This window comes from Lithobates pipiens, unplaced genomic scaffold (assembly GCF_037356315.1).
Source record: "Lithobates pipiens isolate NorthernLeopardFrog02 unplaced genomic scaffold, aLitPip1_a1.2 Scaffold_19, whole genome shotgun sequence".
Classification (NCBI taxonomy): domain Eukaryota; kingdom Metazoa; phylum Chordata; class Amphibia; order Anura; family Ranidae; genus Lithobates; species Lithobates pipiens.
This window is the reverse complement of record NW_027507764.1, coordinates 226,818,871-226,841,907: the sequence shown is the minus strand read 5'-3', so window position 1 is coordinate 226,841,907 and position 23,037 is coordinate 226,818,871. Positions and strand designations below refer to the sequence as shown.

Genomic DNA, 23,037 nt, shown 5'->3' with positions numbered 1-23,037 from the left:
TGCTGAAACTCAGCTTGCAGTCCTCCAGTGATCAGACTTATTCTGACACACCCTTACTCCCGAACAGCCATTAGTTGGGAAGATCAGTGTGGTGCTGCTTTTTCCTCCCCCAGCTTTCTAAGCTCCTTATGTAGCTGAGAACAGAGGGTATGCAGTCACTTATAAAAAAAAAGGGGCAAAAAAAGGTGTTCACAAATATTTTGCCTTTCATTTATATTTTAAACTAAATGGGTTATTTTACAAAGTGTGGGTACATATACAATTTAACTAGAAACTGGCCAAGGATCGTTTCACTACAGTTCATGTCCTTTATGGGACGTTTGGACTGAATTATTTGAATTTTAAAATTCTATATATCCATATAAGTACTATTAATTTGCATTATGTGAACAAACAGAAATGAACTTATGAGCTACTTAGTGTATAGATTACAATTGTAATCAAATAATAAAGTGCGGTGCACACGACCGGACTTTCCAGCAGACTAGGTCCGACGGTCTTCCCGACGGACTTTCAACTGAGTTTCCGACGGACTTCCAAACCAATGGACTTGCCCACACAGGAAAGGACTAAGTCCTTTCGAAAGTCTGTTCGTTTTGAATACGATGACGTAAGACAGGACTAAAAAAGGAAGTTCAATAGCCAGTAGCCAATAGCTGCCCTTGCGTCGTATTTTGTCCATTGGACCAATATAAAGATGAACGGTTTTCCCGATAGAAATTGAGTCCATCGGACAGATTTGAAACATGTTCTATTTCTAGGTCCATCTGACTTTTTTTAAAGAAAAATGATCGGATTATCCCACACGCGATCAGAATGTCCGACGGACTGATCCTGTCGGACCTAATATGCCGGAAAGTCCGGTCATGTGTACGCGGCATTAGTGTCACTAACACCAATAATATTAATAAAGCCTGTATGTTGGAGCAGCTCTAAATCTAAATACACCAATATAAGTGTAAAAACTCAAGAATCATATGTAAAGACAAATTTTTTTTTTTTAAATGTACAATATTATATGGAAAATTTTTTTTAAAGTTTAGTTCACAAAAAAAAAAAAAAAAATCTAACAACAATAAAGTGCAGTCCATCTTCCAAAGTAAATGGTGAGTGCAAAAAAATTCAAATGACAATAATGTGCAGTCCTTCTTCCAGGATAAATGGTGAGTGATTGACAAACATATCCCAGTGTCAACGATCGTAAATAAGTGCTGAATTCCAAGCAGGGCACAGATTTGCTACTGTGTGCAATGGCCTCTCATCTCAAATCTAAGGATTATGTGTGTCAAACTACCAAAGCAATCTCCATATGATGTCATCCGTCAATGGTCATCGCACATGCAATAAGAAAACAGAATTACACCCCAAAACAGTTTCTGCTACTCGTCCTAAGTAGGAAAGAGCCAAACACCCCCCTTTTCGGTTTGCACCAGAACCTTCGAACGGACCTAATATTCATACTAACATTAGAACCCCATTAAAGTCTATAGGACTCGAACGTTCGAAATCAAAAGTGCTCATTTTAAAGACTAATATGCAAGATATTGTCCTAAAAAGGGTTTGGGGACCCGAGTCCTGCCCCAGGGGACATGGATCAATGCAACATTTTTTTTTTTAAATGGCTGTTTTTTCGGGAACACTGATTTTAATGACGATTAAAGTGAAAAAAAAAAGTTAAATATTCCGTTAAATATCGTGCCTGGGGGGTGTCTATAGTATGCCTGTGAAGTGGCACGTGTTTCCCGTGTTTAGAACAGTTCCTGCACAAAATGACATTTCATGGAAGAAAATAAATTTAAAACTGCTTGCGATTTTAATGTAATGCCTGGTTCTGGCAATACGGATGAAGATCATTGAGAAAAGTGGCATGGGTTGCCCCCCCCCCACCCATTACCAGCCCCTTTGGGCCTTGTATGGATATTAAGGGGAACCCCGTACCCAAATTAAAAAAAGGAAAGGCGTGGGGCCCCCACAGCAGTATACAGGCGGTGCAAAACAAGACAGGGATTGTGTAGGTTTGTTGTGTCAAGTATAATCTGTTTGTAATTTTGAACTGGTACATTTTTAAAGTGTAGCTCCAGTCAAAAAATCTATTTTTAAGCTTTTTGGAAACCATAGAAAAGGGTTATCACCCCTGTATAATTTTTTTGTCCGGCCCTCTTTTTTCATCTCATTTCCTGTTGTCTCCTTCCGTTTGTAAGTAGGAGACATTTGTAAGTTGGATGTTTGAAAGTAGGGGCCTGCCCTATATGCTCTGCAGAAATCTTGGTGTTGCCACAAGTTAACACTGTAAGCCGGGCCCTCAAAGTGACTCTTGGTGGGCACTGGAGTGCCCTGCTGTGAACTATTATAACAAGAATTGTAATTACATGCCATTGTTGAACAGTGGTAGAAAAATTGGGCCTTTGGTGGTTGTGGTGGTGGTGGTGCTGGTGCCACAACACTGTAAGTCCTCACAGTTACTCTCGGTGGGCGTTGGAACAGGCCCTGCTGTGAAATATTATATCAAGAATTGTAATTACATGCACCTGTTAAACAGGGGCTGAAAAATTGGGCCTTAGGCCCTGTTGCCACAACGCTGCAACCTCTCCCAGCTACTCTAGTTGGAGTGCAGGAATGAGCCCTGCTGCAAAGCATTGCATAAAAAATTGTAATTACACGCCCGGTAAACAGGGGCTAAAAAATTGGGCCTTAGCCACTGGTGGCGGAACCCAGAACTAAAAATATTCTTCCAATCTATTAGCAAGATCACTGAGGAGGAAGAGGATAGTCAGTCAACATAACAGGATAGTCACTCAGCATAGCGATTTGACACTTAAAAAAAAAAATTTGGTTACATCAGCTTCAGGTGCTTGGTAGCTGGTGGGGATCCAAGACTGATTCATCTTTATGAAGGTCAGTCAATTAACCGAGTCAGTGGACAGGCGCACCCTGTGATCGGTTACAAAGCCTCCAGCAGCTGAAAGAATGCTGGATGCAGGACAGGCCAGTAGCTCCATCGCATACTGTGCAAGCTCTGGCCAGTGATCCATCCTCAAGACCCAGTAAGCCAGAGGATTTTTGGTGGGAAAGGTGTCCAAGTCTGACCTTACCCCTAGGTATTCCTGCACCATTTAAATCAGACGCTGGCGATGGTTGCTGGAACCGATCATACCTTGGGGCTGCGGACTAAAAAATTGTCTGAACGCATTGGTCAGGTGGCCACCTTCTCCACCGCTCCTTCTGTAACTGACCAAAGCCTCACCAACACGTTGTCCAGGACCAGGAGTTTGTAACCTCCCAGTCTCTGCGAACGCATTGCACAGACCTTTCTGCAAGGCCTCCCGGAGATGTCTCCTCCTCTGCTCCCTCTGAGATGGCAAGATAAGGTCCGCAACCTTACCCTTGTACCGTGGATCAAGGAGAGTGGCCGGCCAGTAATAGTCCATCTCCTTGATCCGAAGAATACGAGGATCCTTCCGCAGGCTTTGCAGGATCAGGGAGGCTATGCAGCGTAGGTTAGCTGAGGCATTCGGTCCGGAGTCCTCTGGGTTGCTAAGGACGACATGACCTGCAGCCACCCCCTCCCAGCCACGTACAAGTTCACGGGTTTCTTGGGACTGTAAATCATCCCTAAAAGACTGCTGCTGCTGATGCTGAGTGCCAGGCTCCACCTCCATGCTGACACAATATCTGCCCCAGTGTGGCTCCTGTCTCCCCAAACACATCAAGGCAAGCACGGCATGGCATCTTTTTGCCTGCGTACTTGCGTAGCCCCTTGAACGCCTACGGAGCAACGCTTGTTCGGAGGAAAAAGCACAGGAAGAGGCCATGGAGGAAGAAGAAGAGAAGGGGGTGAAGGAGAGAGGTGTGTCACAACCAGTAGTAGCATTTTGGAGGCATGGTGGCGGAACAACATCCAACACTACTGCACCTTGTCCTGAAGCCTTCCCAGCTGCCAGAAGAGTAACCCAATGGGCCGTGAAAGATAGGTAATGTCCTTATCCATGCCTGCTGGACCATGAGTCAGTGGTAATACGCACCTTACCACTGACCGCCCTGTCCAGCGAGGCATGCACATTGCCTTCCACATGCCGGTAGAGAGCCGGAATCGCCTTCCGTGAGAAAAAGTGGCGTTTGGGAATCTGCCACTGAGGAACCGCACATTGCACAAACTCACGGAAGGGGGCAAGTATACCAACTGAAATGGCAGCAGTTGAAGTGCTAGCAATTTAGCCAGTCTAGCATTCAACCGCTGGGCATGTGGATGGCTGGGAGTGAACTTCTTTCGATGATCCAGCAGCTGGGGCAGGGAAATTTGCCTGCTACAATCGGACGTCGGTGTAGCAGAGTTTCCCCGCAAGTACTTGGCTGTGACACACCTAATTCTACACCTTCATTCCTCTCAGTGCAGGTTTCAGAGGGGACGGAGGGTATAGTGGGGTTGGAGATCCCAGCTGATGAGGAGCAAGGAGAGGTCCGCTTTGTTCTTTGGTGTGGGTCTTTAACCACTTAAGGACCGCCACATGTAACTATACGTCGGCACAATGGCACGGACAGGCACAAGCACGTACCCGTACGTGCCTGCCTTCCAGCGGGTGGGGGGTTTGATCGGATCCCCTCCCGCTGGCTGCAGCAGTCCGTTTCACTTAAGGAGTGATCCGGGATGAGGGGATGGCCGTTGGTTTCTGGCCATCCCCTCGCGATCGCTCCTTGCGAATGAGAAGCTTCACCTGCCTGTGTAGTGTAAACACAGGCAGGAGGAAGTGATGTCACTCTCCTCGTGGCGGTCTTTTTGACTGGACGGCGAGGAGAGAAGACATCATAGTAAGTGCACCAACACTACACTGACACATAGGTACACATAGGGACACTTTCAACCCCAGTCACCCCCCCGATCACCCCTCGCCCCCCCCCCCCCCAGTCACAGTGTCACTGATTGCAGTGATCATTTATTTACTGATCACTGCATTTAGTGTCAGTTGTGACTGTAAAAAGTGTCAGGGCAGTTAGTGTTAGGTCCACCCTACACCCTACCCCCCAATAAAGGTTTAACCCCTTGATTGCCCCCCAGGTAACCCTTTCACCCCCTTTTGCCAGTGTCACTAAAGGATCGTTTTTCTGATCGCTGCATTAGTGTCACTGGTGCCGCTAGGTAGCTAGTTATTTTTTAGGTTCACCGCCAGGTTTTTATAGTGTTAGGTACCCCCATATACAACCTAATAAAAGTTTTAACCCCCTGATTGCCCCTAGAGTTAACCCTTTCACCAGCGATCACCTTATAAGTGTCACTGGTGACGCTGGTTAGCCAGTTAGTTATTTAGTTATTTAGGTTCCCCGTCAGGTTTTTATATAGCGTCAGGGACCCCCATATACTACCTAATAAAGGTTTTAACCCCCTGATTGCCCCTAGAGTTAACCCTTTCACCAGTGATCACTGTATAAGTGTCACTGGTGACACAAGTCCAACACATGTGGTATCTCCGTACTCAGGAGAAGCAGCAGAATATATTTTGGGATGCAATTCCACATATAACTATGTCATGTGTGAGCAATATATCATTTAGTGACAACTTTTTGTAAACTTTTTTTTTTGTCATTATTCAATCACTTGGGACAAAAAAAAAATATTCAATGGGCTCAACATGCCTCTCAGCAATTTCCTTTGGGTGTCTACTTTCCAAAATGGGGTCATTTGGGGGGGTTTTGCACTGCCCTGCCATTTTAGCACCTCAAGAAATGAGACAGGCAGTCATAAACTAAAAGCTGTGCAAATTCAAGAAAATGTACTCTAGTTTGTAGATGCTATAACTTTTGCGCAAACCAATAAATATACTTATTGACATTGTTTTTACTAAAGACATGTGGCTGAATACATTTTGGCCTAAATGTATGACTAAAATTGAGTTTATTCGATTTCTCTTATAACAAAAAGTAGAAGATATCTTTTTTTTTCTCTAAATTTTCTGTCTTTTTCCATTTATATCGTAAAAAATAAAAATCACAGAGGCAATCAAATACCATCAAAAGAAAGCTCTATTTGTGGGAAGAAAAGGACGCACATTTCATTTGGGTACAACATTGCATGACCACGCAACTACCAGTTAAAGCACTGCAGTGCGAAATTGTAAAAAGACCTCTGGTCCTTAGGCTGACAATTGGTCCGGGGCTTGAGTGGTTAAGGTACGCTTGCCAACTCACTGCATGGCAGGTCAACATATGTCTGGTCAAGCATGTGGTGCCCAAGCGGCTGATGTTTTGGCCACGCAAGATACGCTTGAGACATATGTTACAAATAGCAGCGATGCGATCTGATGCACTCGTCTCAAAAAAGGCCCACACCAAAGAACTTTTGGAATAACACGCAGAGCCAGCGCCCTGCACAGTGCTGCCCTTAAGCTGGCCCCCAGAGGGCCTCCTCCTCCTCCTCTCTCCTATAAGGCACCCACGTGGAGTCTGTGACCTCATCATCCCCTCCCTCTTCATCACTGGAGCAAACCTGGCAGTATTCTACAGCTGGTGGAACATGACTGCCAGATTGCTGTCCTTCTTGAGCATCCCCTCTCTCTCTGTGCTCATGCTACTGCCTTCCTCTAGCTGGGTATCATCATCAGAGCCTTCAAAATGCTGGGCATCCTCCTGGAGCATGTACCCAACACTGTCCTCAAATAGTTCAGGGGACTCGTCAGGAGGACATGGTGGGTCTAGGGAAGGAGTGACTGATGACATTGAGATGAGGGAAGAGGAAGCATTGGCAGCTGCTTTCCTAGTACCCTGAACCTGGGTGAGGGAGGATGAGGAGGATGAGGAGGACTTGGTCATCCACTCTACCAAGTCTTCGGCATGATGCGGCTCAATACGCCCAGCTATCTAAAATAAGGACAAGCCCCATGGCCACGTGCTGATGACGATGCACCGCGTCCACGACCAGCATTGTTGTCTCTAGACACAGAGCCTGCTTGCCCTCTTTTATTGGCTCGTGACTGTCTGCCTCTCCTTGTTGGCCTTCCAGACATACTAATGGCTTGCAGGGAGAAGGGAAAACCAGCAATTGGGGTAGCTTTAGGTGCACACTGAGCAGATGACACGGTACACCAACTGTAATTACTGCAGCTGCCTGCGGTATAGGATCTGAAGAACACCATCAATTGGGGGAGCTTCAGGTGTATACTGTGCAGGAGGCACACTACACCCACTGTAACTGCTGCAGATGCCTGTGTTACAGAAACAGAACAACACCAGCAATAAGGGGTAGCTTCAGGTGTATACTATGCAGGAGGCACACAACACCCACTGTAATTGCTGCAGATGCATGTGTTACAGAAACAGAACAAAAACTGCAATAAGGGGTATCTTCAGGTGTATACTGTGCAGGAGGCACACTACACCCACTGTAAATGCTGCAGATGCCTGTGTTAAAGAAACAGAACAGCACCAGCAATAAGGGGTATCTTCAGGTGTATACTGTGCAGGAGGCACACTACACCCACTGTAAATGCTGCAGATGCCTGTGTTACAGAAACAGAACAACACCAGAACAACACCAGCAATAAGCAAATGTCTCTCCTCACTGCCGGCGCTGTGATAGGCCAAGCATGCGGGTTCACAGTGCATGCTTGGCCAATCATGAGCCAGCAATGCACTGCGATGGCGTAGTGCATTGTGGGCCGTTACTGCCACACGAATATGGTGCAAACGTCCCACAAAGTTCTGAATTCCCCGAACAGGCGAATGGCCCGTGTTCGAGTCGAACACTGAGCTCATCCCTAGTCCCAAGTATGAGAATAACACAAGTACTGCACTGATACAAGGGACTTACATTACCCTGGGGGAACAAGTTGCATGTATGGCCCTTGTGTCAGTGCAGCACTTGTGTTATTCTCATACTTGGGACGAGTAGCAGAAAGTGTTTTGGGGTGTAATTCTGTTTTCTTATTGCACGTGTGATGACCACTGACGGATGACATCATATGGAGATTGCTTTGGTAGTTTGATACACATAATCCTATCTTTGAGGTGAGCAGCCATTGCACACGGTGGCGGATTTGTGCCCTGGTTGGGATTCAGCTCTAATTTGCCATTGTTGACACTGAGATCTGTTTGTCAATCACTCACTATTTATCATGGAAGAAGGACTGCACATTATTATCATTCAAATTAAAAAATATTTTTTGCACGTTTACTTTGGAAGAAGGACGGCATATTTTTATTTTTTTGTGCACTGGACTTTTAATTTGTTTTCCATTAAATATTGCAAATTTTTCAACTTTTTTCGTCTTTACATATGATTCTTGAGTTTTTACACTTATATTGGTGTATTTGGATTTAGCACTGCACCAACATACAGGCTTTATTCATTTGCATTCACATAGTATTTTTGTATAATATCATATGAATTTTGTGCACAAAATTATTCACATGAATTGTATAATTTAAAGGTCTAGCACAGCATGTGTAAAGGCTTTTACATACAGTTGTGCTCATAAGTTTACATACCCTGGAAGAATTTATGATTTCTTGGCCATTTTTCAGAGAATATGAATGATATGATAACACAAAAACTTTTCTTTAACTCATGGTTAGTGTTTGGCTAAAGCCATTTATTATCAATAAACTGTGTTTACACTTTTTAAATCATAATCACAACAAACTACCCAAATGACCCTGATCAAAAGTTTACATACTCCAGTTCTTAATACCGTGTATTGCCCCCTGTAACATCAAGTCTTTTGTGGTATTTGTGGATGAGGCTCTTTATCTTCTCATGGTAAAAAGGCTCTAGTTCTTGTAAATTCTTGGGCTGTCTTGCATGAACTGCATGTTTGAGATCTTCCCAGAGTGGCTCAATGATATTTAGGTCAGGAGACTGAGATGGCCACTCCAGAACCTTCACTTTATTCTGCTGTAGTCAATGACAGGTCAACTTGGCCTTGTGTTTTGGATCATTGTTATGTTGGAATGCCCAAGTACATCCCATGCACAGCTTCCTGACTGATGAATGCAAATGTTCCTCCAGTATTTTTTGATAATATACTGCATTCATCTTGCCATCAATTTTGACCAGATTTCCTGTGCCCTTGTAGCTCACACATCCCCAAAACATCAGTGATCCACCTCCGTGTTTCTCAGTAGGAATGGTGTACCTTTCATCATAGGCCTTGTTGACTCCTCTCCAAATGTAATGTTTATAGTTATGATCAAAAAGCTAAATTTTGGTCTCATTACTCCAAATGACTTTGTGCCAGAAGGTTTGAGGCTTGTCTCTGTGCTGTTGGCGTATTGTAAGTGGGATACTTTGTGGCATTTGCATAGTAATGGCTTTTTTCAAGTGCCTCTTTATTGTGCATCTTGAAACATGCACACCACATGTTTTCAGAGAGTCCTATATTTCACCTGAAGTTATTTGTGGGGTTTTCTTTCCATCCCAAAATGTTTTCCCGGCAATTGTGGCTGACATTTTAGTTGGTCTACCTGACCATGGTTTGATTTCGACAGAACCCCTCATTTTCCACTTCTTGATTAAAGTTAGAATACTGCTGATTGACATTTTCAATTCCTTGGATATCTTTTTATATCCCTTTCCTGTTTTATACATTTCAACTGCCTTTTCCCGCAGCTCCTTAGACAGTTCTTTTGCTTTCCCCATGACTCAGAATCCAGAAACGTCAGTGCAGCACTGGATGAGAGATGCAAGAGTCTGTCAGGAGTCCAGAAACTCATGGACCTTTTATACACACACACTAATTACAAGCAAACAGATCACAGGAGAGGATGGTTACCTTTAATAGCCATTCAAACCTCAGTGTGTCAACCTGTGTGTATATTATCAGGACAAAATCACCAGGGTATGTAAACTTTTGATCAGGTTCATTCGGGTAGTTTCTGTTGTGATTATGATTTAAAAAGAGTAAACACCTGATGATTAATAATAAATGGCTTCAGACAAACACTAACCATGAGTAAAATAAATGTTTTTGTGTTGTCATTCATATTCTCTTAAAAATGTGCAGAATTTGTGTAATTTACAGTGTTGATGTAATATATACAGAATCATAGTTCTCTCTAGTCTACAGTGCTGATTTACCAAAGGTTGTATTCTCTTAGAAAACAATGTTTACTGAGCATAATAAATAACATAAAGCTGGGTTCACTTCAATCATCCAATTTACCGCTTAGTGACTGCTCACCATAGATATACTGCAACAGGGAGGTCGCTCTGTGTCAGATCTGGGGTGCGTGCTGTCAATCATTCAGGAGAAAGGCAGAACGGTAAATAAGGCAGATCATCGTTCTGTTAAAGGGGTAGAATGCTGATCCTGTGAACCCCAGGAACACGGATCTTTACTTTCACCCATTCAAAGTACCCCTACCCCCCCCCCCCAACACACACACAGTTAGTAATCCCTCCCAGGGAACATACCTAACTCTTTGATTGCCCCATGATGTTAACTCCTTCCCTGTCAGTGTCATTAGTACAGTGCCAATGCATATATTTTTTAGCACTGATCACTATATTAATGTCACTGGTCCCAAAAGTGTCAGGTGTCCAATTTGTCTGCCGCAATATCGCAGTCCTGCTATAAGTCACTGATTGCTGCCATTACTAGTAAAAAAAAGAAAAAAGAAAAAAAATACCATATTTTGTAGACACTGTAAATTTTGTGCAAACCAATCAATATACACTTATTTTATTTTATTTTTACCAAAAATATGTAGCAGAAAACATATTGGCCTAAATTGATGAAGAAATTAATTTTTTTTTATTGGGAATGTTTTATAGCAGAAAGTAAAATATATTGTTTTTATTTCAAAATTGTCAGTGTTTTTTTATATATAGCGCAAAAAATAGAAACTGCAGAGGTAATCAAATACCAGCAAAAAAAAGCTCTACTTGTGGGGAAAAAAGGACATACATTTTATTTGGGTACAGCGTCGCACGACCGAGCAGGTGTAAGTTAAAATAACGCAGTGCCATATTGCAATAAATGGCCTGGTCATGAAAGGGGTAAACCTTCCAGAGCTGAAGTGGTTAAGTGCAAGAAAAAAAATCCTGCTTTCCTTCCTTTCTTGCACATGGTTGCATATTCAACGTAAACACAGGTTTACTGAATTTACTAAGCTAAGTTATCTTTTCTTTGCTAAGTGAATAATCCTAAACAACCCTTTGTATCATCCTTGCCAAACAAGTGCTGTACAAAACAAAGCTATAGGATAAGTCATCTGTTGACATTGCTCAGCCTATAGACATGCCTTGAGAAATGAGGTGATAATGAATGGCGAAGTATAATCACTATGACACGTTGCTAAACAGGAAGCACAGTATGTAAAACGGGTATAGAAAAGAATCACCTCCTTTAAAATAATCACATTTTGTTTCTTTGCAGCCTGAAATGAAGACACAGTTTTTGTTTTATCCAGCTGTATGTACTCAGTGCAACTTATGTTTATTATGTTTTTATTTTATTTTTTGATTTTGTTCTGACATGTTGGTGTTATATCTGTCACTTAGATGTTATAAATTGCATCAAGTAAATACAGCTGGGTAAAACAAAAACCGTGTCTGTCTTCATTAAGGCTGCAAAGCAACAAAATGTGATTATTTTAAAAGGGGTGATTCTTTTCTATACCCACTGTATATGTAAAAAGTTTATACGCATTTGCATCTATACTTAGAAAGCTATCTTGAGACTATAGTATTTTCAAAGAAATTCTGTTGACATTTCTCAGCCTATAGACATACCTTGAGAAATTAGGCAAAAAAGAATAGTAAAGTATAATCACTATGCCACATTACTAAACAGGAATCACAGTATGTACTGTATATGTAAAAAGATTATATGCATTTGCATCTATACTTAGAAAGCTATGAAGAATTCAGGATTTAAAAACAGCTGCTATAATGCTGATAAGATTATTTGCAGTTGTCTGTCCATTACACTTTTACAGTACCCACACGAGTCATTACACTTTTACAGTACCCACACGAGTGTATCATAAAATACCATACATTTAATTGGCTTACCAAATATATTGTAAGAGTTCTCAGTTTGTTTGTTTTTTGTTTTAGTCATAGTGACATACATGAGATATGAAAGAAAACAAAAACAGTATATATATACTGTATATATTAATATCTAAAACAATATATATGTATCTATATATCCATATATATATATATATATATATATATATATATATGTAGCCCCGTCTCCTGAAGAGCATGCGCTATGTGTTTTTTTAAATTGAATGTTAACCTTAAACTGCAGTTTGGTTTGGGTTTGATTACTCTAAATTTTGACCTCAGCATCAGTCTGACTGGACTGCCGGGTGTTCTGCCTGGCCATAGGTGGCGCAGTCACTTGCGGCAGGCATGGAAACACAGTCTAGTTGGGTGCATTAAGGTTACTTTCTCTCGGAATCAGCCCAGTGGGTGTGTCACTCTTGCTGTGCCTTCTGGGAGAGGGTACGGATGTATTAAGGTGCAGATGTCACGTGTTTCGGGGTTCTGGTCCAGAAGTATGTTCTGACTGCATGGTCCTAGTCCTCCTGACCAGCCCCCAGGACTTCCATGGCCTGGGGTGCGGATCCACCTGACTTTATGTCCGGGCTGGCTAGCCGGAGACTAGGAAACTGAAAAAAGGATTCGGAGGTGGTCCGGTGCAGTCTTGGTTAGTGGAGAGGCCCAGCAACTGTGAAGTTATTCAGGGGAGGACTCTTCGGGAGAAGGCCACGTAAGAGTTGGCTTCTCAACAAGAGCCTGGAAAAGCTGAAGGACCCAAATGAATGCAATCTCGTGTGGTATCGCCAGACCAGCTGCAAGATACTGGTGCCACACGAGTGTTCTACAAGTTTTAACGTTTCCCTCACGTGTTCTATAGCAAAGTCTGTGGCAGAGACTTATTACTGACTTGAGTACCCTGTTGGCTGCTAGGCCTGGTGAGAGAAGGACTATCCAATTAGGCTGCATTCACACCTGAGCGTAGCGTGTTTGAACGTTTTTACCGGCGTTTTGTCGCGCGACAACGAGCGTTTTGTCACACTACAACGCGCGACAACGAGCGTTTTGTCACACTACAACGAGCGTTTTGTCACACTACAACGAGCGTTTTGTCACACTACAACACGCGACAACGAGTGTTTTTTAATTTCGGCGTTTTTTTTCAGCCAATAGGAAAAATATTTTTCATCTGCTTATTTTTTCTTGAGCAGATACAGCGTCAAAACGCCCGTAGAAATGCTCGTTGTCGCGCTAAACGCTCGAATCGAGCATTACCATTAGTTTCTATGGGAATGAAAACACCCAAATCAGCCCAATTCGCGCGACAAAAAAGGGTCCGGAACTTGTTTGAGCTTCAGGCGTAGGGCTTCAGGCGACATGGAGTGGAGATGTGAACCATCTCCATTGAGAATAATGGATTTTTTCCCCTCCAGCGTTTTGTAGCTTCAGGCGTAGGGCTACAAAACGTTCAGGTGTGAACGGGCTGTGAGGATCCAGCTGTGAATGGCTATTCTCTGGATTTATGCAAAGTAAGAGATTCCTTTCTTTATACCGATTTTGACAATAAGAGTGCCTGGACTTTTCACCTAAACCCTCTGATCCTATGTCAAGAGACTGTGTTGTTAACAATTTTTTCGCAAATAAATATCCCATTAAGTGGATCTGTCATCAGTCTCTGCAGTTTTTGAGCCATCTACCTCGGGAGACCCCTAGACGCATACGAGGTGAAGAAGGTAACGGTAAGCCATATAAAATCAGCCGCTCTTTCGGGAGTCAGTGCTACATATATTTCCAAAAGTATTGCAACGCCTGCCTTTACACACACATGAACTTTAATTGCATCCCAGACTTAGTCTGCAGGGACTCTGTGCAGGCCAGTCAAGTTCCTCCACCCCAGTCTCACTCATCCATGTCTTTATGGACCTTGCTTTGTGCACTGTATTCGCAGAACTGGGCTTCCCACCAGTACCCCAGAGGGAGATGATCCTGAGAAGGTAGGTAATCCTTAATCAGAGGCAAGGTTTTGGGTAGGTGGTGTTCAGGTGTGAGGATACAGGATGGCTTGAGCTGACTGCTGCCCGTCGAGCCCTGGGGTGCTAGGTTGGGAAGGGAGAGTGGCCACAGGCTGTATGGAAGCATAACTCTTGGACAGGAGAGAGCAAGTCCAGATTTCCTAACATTATATCCCCCTTCATGAGGATGGACCCAACCCATAGAAGGAGGTCTATTGCTTTAACGGCAACAAAAACTCCAATAGATTAAATACTCCATATACTCCATAGATGAAGTCGATACCCAACAACATTATTCCAGACTGAAACCCTTCCACTGGATGAGGTATTGAAGAGAATTATGAATCCTTTTAGAGTCTACATAGTTACATAGTTAGTCTGGTTGAAAAAAGACACCATAGAACACCTTTGAGATGAATTACAGTGGAATCTGAGAGCCAGGCCTTTTCATCCACCTCAGTGCCTAACTTCACAAATGTATTTCTGGAAGAATGGTCAAACATTCCCATAGACATACTCTTAAACCTTGTGGACAGCCTTGCCAGAAAAGTTGAAGCTGTTATAACTGCAAAGGGCATACCCACTCAATGAACCGTATGGACTAAGCCCCTGTACACACGGTCGGAGATTTCAACAACCAAATCCTTAGGATTTTGTCCGTCGGATTTTGTCCGTCGGATTGTGTCCGAAACTGTTGCATACACACGGTCGGACTAAGTTGTCGAAAAATCAGATTATTCAAAACGTGATGACGTAATTTCATTACAATGGGACTATGTTCAGGCTAGTAGCCAATAGCTTTGATGTAGGAATTTGATCTGAGCATGCGTGGCACTTGGTCCAATCAAAATTCTCTACACATGATCAGAGTATGTCCGATCGAACCAGTTGGTCGGGAAATATTTCCAACAAGTTGGAAAATTGGGTCCGACGGATATTCCAACGGAATCAGTCCGATGCATACCACACACAGTCAGATTATCCGACAACACGGTCCGATAGGACACATTCCGACGGATTCTCCGACCGTGTGTACAAGGGCTAAGACTGAGATGCCATTAAAGTTCATGTGCGTATATTACTTTTGGTAATATAGTGTATATACAATCATATACCCAAAGTTGATCCAGAGGAAGGCAAAAGACCCCAATAAAGCATGATGCAATTTGTTCCAGCAGGGGAAAAAATATTTTCTGATCCCCCAAGAGGCAATCGGATGTTCCCTGGATCAACTTTACTTAGTATCCAGTTATATTACAGTATGTGCATCTAGGAAAGAATCCAGGCCTTTCTTAAAACAATCTACTGAGTTGGCCAGAACCACCTCTTGAGGGAGTCTATTCCACATTTTCACAGCTCTTACTGTGAAGAAACCTGTGAAGAAACCATTCCATATTTGGAGATGGAAGTTTGATTAACTAAACTGCATATTCCCGATTAAATCTTACTAATGATTTGTACAGGGTCAAAATGATGTATTTCGCTCTCTCTCTCTGGGGTCTATACCTCTCTTAATACAAGAATGGATGTTGCTCACGTTGGAAACTGCAGCTTGGCATTGCATGCTATTATTAAGTCTATGATCTACCAGAACACCCAGATCCATATCCACCATTGACTCCCCCAGCTGTTCTCCACCTAGTATGTAAGATGCATGCATGTTTCTAGCCTCATCTGCCACATAGTTGCCCAATTAAAGCTTGTAAGTAGAAGACATCCTTTAAGAACGTTATTCCACTGCATAGCTTGGTGTCATCTGCAAAGACTGAAATGGTACTTCTAATCCCAGACCCTATGTCATTTATAAATATATTAAAAAGTAAGGGTCCCAACACGTAACCTGGGGGGTGGGGGGGGGAGGGGGTACACCAATAATAACCTTAGACCATTCAGACTATGAACCTTTAACCACTACTCTCTGAATGAAGTAGTTTAGCCAGTTTTCTATCCATTTGCAAATTGTTTTTTTTCAAGCATTAGCATGTGTGGGAAACGATGTCAAATGCTTTGACAAAATCTAAATATACAATAACCACTGCCACTCCTTTTTCTAAGGTTTTGCTCACCTCCTTATAACAAGTACCGTAATCAGATTTGTCTGACAACCTCTGTCTTTCATGTATTCATGCTGTCTGTTACTTAAAAAAAAAAATTCTAGCAAGAACTCATCTATGTGGTCTTTTATGAAACTCGCCAGTATCTTCCCTGTAAAACTGTAGAAGGTAAACTATCAGGTATAGTTACTTGGTAAAAACTTTGATCCCTTTTTAAATATAGGCACCCCATTGGCCATATGTCAATCCAGTGGTACTATGCCAGTCATTAAAGAATCCCTAAAAATGAGAAATGATGCCTTTAACATGAGTTAAATTCTTTTAGGATACGTGGGTGCATGGACCAGGTGCTTTATCCACCCTCACTCGGTCTAAATATTTCTGGAACATATCAATTTCGAGCCATTGTGAATCATTTAGGGCTGTGTCAATATCATCCTCAATGTGGACATGAGCTCTCCCATGCTCCTTTGTATACACAAAGCTGATAAGGTATTTAATACATTTGTCTTCTACACACTCAGACCTGACCTTTTTACTATTAATATATTTGAAGAATTTTTGGGGGTTTGTTCTAATTTCTTTTAAAATCAGTTTTTAACATATTCTGTTATACTTTTTGACAAGCCACGCCCCTACAGTAAAACAACACATTAGGTCACACTTAACACCTAGACCGCCCCCCAGTGTTAACCCCTTCACTGCCAGTGACACTTTTACAGTAATCAATGCAATTTTAATCGCACTAATCACTGTATTAATGCCAATGGTCCCAAAAATGTGTCAAAATTGTCCGACGTGTCCGCCATAATGTCGCAGTCACAATAAAAATCGCTGATCACCGCCATTACTAGTAAAAAAAAAATATTAACAAAAATGCCATAAAACCATCCCCTATTTTGTAGACCGTATAACTTTTACGCAAACCAATCAATAAACACTTATTATGATTTTTTTTTTACCAAAAATATGTAGAAGAATACGTATCGGCCTAAACTGAGGAAAAATATCTTTTTTTTATATATTTTTTGGGGATATTTATTATAGCAAAAAATATTGCATTTTTTCAAAATTGTTGCTCTATTTTTGTTTATAGCGCAAAAAATAAAAACCACAGAGGTGATCAAATACCACCAAATGAAAGCTCTATTTGTGAGAAAAAAAGGACGCTAATTTTGTTTGGGAGCCACGTCGCACGACCGCGCAATTGTCAGTTAAAGCGACGCAGTGCAGAATCGCAAAAAGGGGCTTGGTCTTTTAGCTGCAAAATGGTCCGGGGCTTAAGTGGTTAAACGATTATAGTGTTCCTTCATTTTTATATTTTTAAAAGCTCTTTGCTTATTATTTATAGCTTTTTTAACTTTGGATGTAACATAGATTTTATTTTTAGCCTTTGAAACTTATTACCTATGGTAAAATACTTTGTAGTGTGTTCACATACAGTTGCTTTGAAGAATTCAGATTTCTGTTTTGTGTTCATCAAGGCCAATATTCGCTCCCAGTCTAAGTCTTGGAGAGCAGCCCTTATTCTTGGAAAATTCACTCTCTTAAATTTAGATGTTTTTATCTTTCCCCTACAGTATGTGTTTGTTGCTTACAGCTAACATTAAATGAAATCATGTTAGGATGGTCTCTAGCTGGTACTTCTCTTGCCCTTTGACAACTAACAGGGGTTTAGAAAAAAATATGGTATCCAAGTTATCTGGTTTTAATAAAGAAATATGAAAAGAAAGGAAGTTTCTGAGAGTGAAGATTGAGAGAGCTGTCGGGTAACCAGCCACACAAAATCCCCAACCTTGAAAATGGCAGTAAAAGAACATTGGTCAACAGCAGAAGATTTCTGAGCAGCAGAGGAATGTACAAGGTTCTTGTGCATGGATTTACAGATTGCAGAAAAATGGTCTACAAGCTTGTTGACCTCTGGAAAATCAGAACGAACTGTGAGAGGTGAAAAAGCAAGACTTGGTGTGAAGGCCATACTCACAAAAGAAAGGTGAAACCCCAGAAGAAGAGTGTGTGCAATTGTAGTAGGGAAATTATGTTCATGAAAGTCCATTCAGACTACTTGCCTAAGATGAAGCAGCAAAAGAAACCTTCCGAGGATTAAAATATGCATCGCAATCTAACACATTATGAGAGACCTACATTAAAGTTAAACTCTCCAGCATCGTGCTGTCACTACTGAGAGGGCGTCCATCTTCATCCAGTCTTCCTTCTGAGATCCCGGCCTCTGGTTACATGAGTGACCAGGGTACGATGACATCATTCCTGTGCATGCATGCAGGAGCAACCGTTTCTGGCATGGGCTCTGAAGGTCCAGCACCGCATGCAGTACCTTGAGAGTGTATGCACCTGTGACATCACCGGCTGCATGCACTCTGAATATCTCCTAAACAGTGCAAGTAAAAGATGAACAAGTGGGTTTACTACCACCTTAAATTCATGCTCCTGTAGTTCTGTTGACCTGGTTACAAACTTTGCACCCTCTTTATTGCACCTAATTTAGTTAATTGTTAATTGCCAGACATAAGGTTCATGTATGCTTGGGATATTCTGTATATATTACATATCAGTTGTTCATTATCTTTATGATGATCTATATCTAACTTCAAGCAAATATAAACTCCACCCTTTAGCCCAGCTATAAATTGACGGAATAGTCCTTTAAGGAAAAGTATGGTTTTAAATGTTTTTGTCTTTCTACAATTTAAAAGATTTGCTTTATGTAAACTATAAAGACTTTGCTTCTGTGTATAGTTTGTAATTATATACTGTATGTACTTGAGGGCATCCTTGTTTGCACATTACATATGCAGGTTTTGCTTCTTGCTCTCAATGTTACACAAAGACAGCAGCAATTATTCATAAATGACATGGAATGGAATACAAAAAAACAGAGGTCTCCCTACCAAACAACAAATTAAAGGATAAGTTCACCTTTGGAATATATTACATGTTCAACCTGTATTTAAGGTGGAACATGTAACATGTTTCAGCTCTTGTATCCTCTCCCCTCCACTTTAAAACAATTTTGTTGAGAGAAATATGTAGACTGACATTGTTGACCTCCTCGCCAGAAAATGTTTGTTGCCTAGCTGTACTGAAAAAAATCAATGGCTTTAAAGCTGGTCTCCGTGTTCTAGTCTTAATTCACATCACTGTGGGCTGCATTCTGTATGTAATTAATTTTAATGGGCTGAGTGTTAATTTCAGTGGCCTGAGCTACCAGCAGAAACATGGGAAGAACCTTTTTAAAAAGCATGGTGCTGCTGCATGGTGCTGCTGCACAGTGCGGTTTTGCCTGCATTAAAATGCAGGCCTTTTGCTAACGTATAGGGACACCATTCAAGAACTAATTCCACTCCCCCATGTGTCTGCAGTTCTCTTGCATGTTGGGAATGTGGGTGATTGTGTGCGTGTTCCCGACTAGGGATGAGCTTCGTGTTCGAGTCGAACATACATTCGACTCGAACATCGGCTGTTTGTCCGTTCGGCGAAGTCCGAACATTTTGGTCCGTTCGCGCCAAATTCGTGTGGCGCTCACGGCCCACAATGCACTACGATGGCACAGTGCATTGCTGGCTCATGATTGGCCAAGCATGCACTGTGACCCCGCATGCTTGGCCAATCGCAGCGCCAGCAGCGAGGAGAGCCATGATTGGCCACAGGCAGGATGCCTGTGGCCAATCATAGCTCAGGCTGTGTAGTGCACGCCACACACTATATAAGGCCGCCAGCGCGGCGGCCTTGTGTAGTGTGTTGGCGTCTGAAGCAGTGGGTGTTCTGTGTACCTTCAACACAGTACACACCGATCGTTTTTTGGCCGATTTTCGATCTTGCTGTTGTGTAGTGGTTATTGTCTGCGTGCCCTGACCGCAGCATACACCGCTATATTCACCTCACCTATATAGCTAGTGATCTATCTTTTATAATAGAGCTTGCAGTCAGTAGTGTTAGGAGATAGTGCGTGCTGTCCGCGTGCTCTGTACCCAGTACATACCGCTATATCCACCTACATAGCTGTTCTCTATTTGAGCCCACTTGCCATCTGCAGGAGTTATTGGAAGTTGTGTGTGCCTCCAGCACAGCACAGTATACATCTGTATATACCCCTTTATCTCTGGTGTTCTATAATAAAGGCATCTGCAGGAGTTAGTGGGTGTTCTGTGTACCTTCAACACAGTACACACCGATCGTTTTCGGACGATTTTCGATCTTGCTGTTGTGTAGTGGTTGTTGTCTGCGTGCCCTGACCGCAGTATACACCACTATATTCACCTCACCTATATAGCTAGTGATCTATCTTTTATAATAGAGCTTGCAGTCAGTAGTGTTAGGAGATAGTGCGTGCTGTCTGCGTGCTCTGTACCCAGTACATACCGCTATATCCACCTACATAGCTGTTCTCTATTTGAGCCCACTTGCCATCTGCAAGAGTTATTGGAAGTTGTGTGTGCCTCCAGCACAGAACAATATACATCTGTATATACCCCTTTATCTCTGGTGTTCTATAATAAAGGCATCTGCAGGAGTTAGTGGGTGTTGTGTGCCTCTAGCACAATATACACTACCCAACTGCTTTTTTACCCAACTCCCTTCAGGCCATTACCATGTCTGGAAGGCCAGCAAGGAGAGGCAGACAGGCGCGAGCCGATAAAAGAGGGCAAGCAGGCTCTGTGTCTAGAGACAACAGTGCTGGTCGTGGACGCGGTGCATTGTCATCAGCACGTGGCCATGGGACACGTGGGTGCCTGGAAGGAGAGAGGAGGAGGAGGAGGAGGAGGCACATGTCCAACGAGGCAGGATGCCCTCCGGGGGCCAGCTTAGGGGCAGCACACCGACTGAATCACACCGCAGAGCTCCGCCTGTGCAGAGCGCTGCCTCTGCGCGTTATTCTAAAAGTTCTTTGGTGTGGGCCTTTTTTGAGACGAGTGCATCAGATCGCACCGCTGCTATTTGCAACATATGTCTCAAGCGTATCTCACGTGGCCAAAACATCAGCCGCTTGGGCACCACATGCTTGACCAGACATATGTTGACCTGCCATGCAGCTCGTTGGCAAGCGTACCTCAAAGACCCACACCAAAGAACAAAGCGGACCTCTCCTTGCTCCTCATCAGCTGGTATCTCCAACCCCACTAGATCTTCAGTCCACTCTGAAACCTGCTCTGAGAGGAATGAAGGTGTAGAATTAGGTGTGTCACAGCCAAGTGCTTCCGGGAACTCTGCTAGCGGTACACCCACGTCCGATTATAGCAGGCAAATGTCCCTGCCCCAGCTGCTGGACCGGCGAAAGAAGTTCACTCCCAGCCATCCACATGCCCAGTGGTTGAATGCTAGCTTGGCTAAATTGCTAGCACTTCAACTGCTGTCTTTTCAGTTGGTAGACTCGGCCCCCTTCCGTGAGTTTGTACAATGTGCGGTTCCTCAGTGGCAGGTCCCCAAACGCCACTTTTTCTCACGGAAGGCGATTCCGGCTCTCTACCGGCATGTGGAAGGCAATGTCCTTGCCTCGCTGGACAGGGCGGTCAGCGGTAAGGTGCATATTACCGCTGACTCATGGTCCAGCAGGCATGGACAGGGACGTTACCTGTCTTTCACGGCCCATTGGGTCACTCTTCTGGCAGCTGGGAAGGATGCAGGACAAGGTGCAGTAGTGTTGGAGGTTGTTCCGCCACCACGCCTCCAAAATGCTACTATTGGTTGTGACACACCTCTCTCCTCCACCCCCTCCTCTTCTTCTTCCTCCATGGCCTCTTCCAGTGCTCTGTCCTCAGAACCAGCGGTGCTTCGTAGGCGTTCCAGGGGCTACGCAAGTATGCAGGCAAAACGATGCCATGCTGTGCTTGTGCTGGTTTGTTTGGGGGACAGGAGCCACACCGGGGCGGATGTTTTGTCAGCTCTGCAGGGGCAGGCCGAGAGGTGGTTGACGCCACACCAGCTCAAGCCAGGAATGGTGGTTTGTGACAATGGCACCAACCTCTTCTCCGCCCTCCGACAGGGACAACTGACCCATGTGCCCTGTGTAGCTCACGTCCTTAACCTGGTGGTGCAGCGGTTCTTGGGCAGGTACCCCGGCTTACAGGATGTCCTGAAGCAGGCCAGGAAAGTCTGTGTGCATTTCCGCCGATCATTTAATGCCTGTGCTCGGCTGGCTGAGCTCCAAAAGGAGTTGAACCTGCCCAAGAACCGCCTTATATGTGACATGCCCACCAGATGGAACTCAACATTGGCCATGCTGCAGCGGCTGCACACGCAGCAGAGGGCCATCAATGAGTACCTGTGCGACTACGGCACCAGGACAGGGTCAGGGGAGCTTGGTTTTTTCCCACCACGCCAGTGGGGCATGATCAGGGATGCATGCACTGTCCTGTCACCGTTTGAGGAGGCCACAAGGATGGTGAGCAGTGACCGTGCATGCATCAGTGACACTGTACCTCTTGTCCACCTCTTGGAGCATACGCTGCGTGGAATAATGGACAGGGCACTTGAGGCAGAACAGAGGCAGGAAGAGGAGGACTTCCTTGCCTCTCAAGGCCCCCTTTATCCAGACAGTGTTCCTGCTGTGCCACCCACCACACAGGAAGAGGATGAGGAGGAGGAAGAGGAGGAGGAGGATGATTGTGTCAGCATGGAGGTGGAGGCTGGCACTCAGCATCAGCAGCAGTAGCAGCAGTCTTATAGGGATGATTTACAGTCCCAAGAAACACGTGGACTTGTACGTGGCTGGGAGGAGGTAGCTGCGGATCATATTGTCCTTAGTGACCCAGAGGACTCCGGACCGAATGCCTCAGCTAACCTACGTTGCATGGCCTCCCTGATCCTGCAAAGCCTGTGGAAGGATCCTCGTATTCTTTGGATCAAGGAGAGGGACCATTACTGGCTGGCCACTCTCCTTGATCCACGGTACAAGGGTAAGGTTACCGACCTTATCTTGCCATCGCAGAGGGAGCAGAGGATGAGACATCTCCGGGAGGCCTTGCAGAAAGGTCTG

The 23,037-nt window shown here is 43.7% G+C and overlaps 1 protein-coding gene across 3 annotated transcripts in view; it reads right to left on the bottom strand.

Annotated features, from left to right (window-relative positions):
* Nucleotides 1-23,037, bottom strand: part of DDC (dopa decarboxylase) — a 232,366-nt gene that overhangs the window by 179,426 nt on the left and 29,903 nt on the right. The window contains exon 1 of one of the 3 annotated variants that reach the window (XM_077491760.1): nucleotides 18,189-18,374. The exons of the other annotated variants lie outside the window; for them this stretch is intronic. Coding sequence (XP_077347886.1) covers nucleotides 18,189-18,211 — 23 coding nt within the window. The 5' untranslated portion in view covers nucleotides 18,212-18,374. Of the gene's footprint in view, nucleotides 1-18,188; nucleotides 18,375-23,037 lie in introns of those variants that run through there. 3 annotated transcript variants of the gene reach the window in all.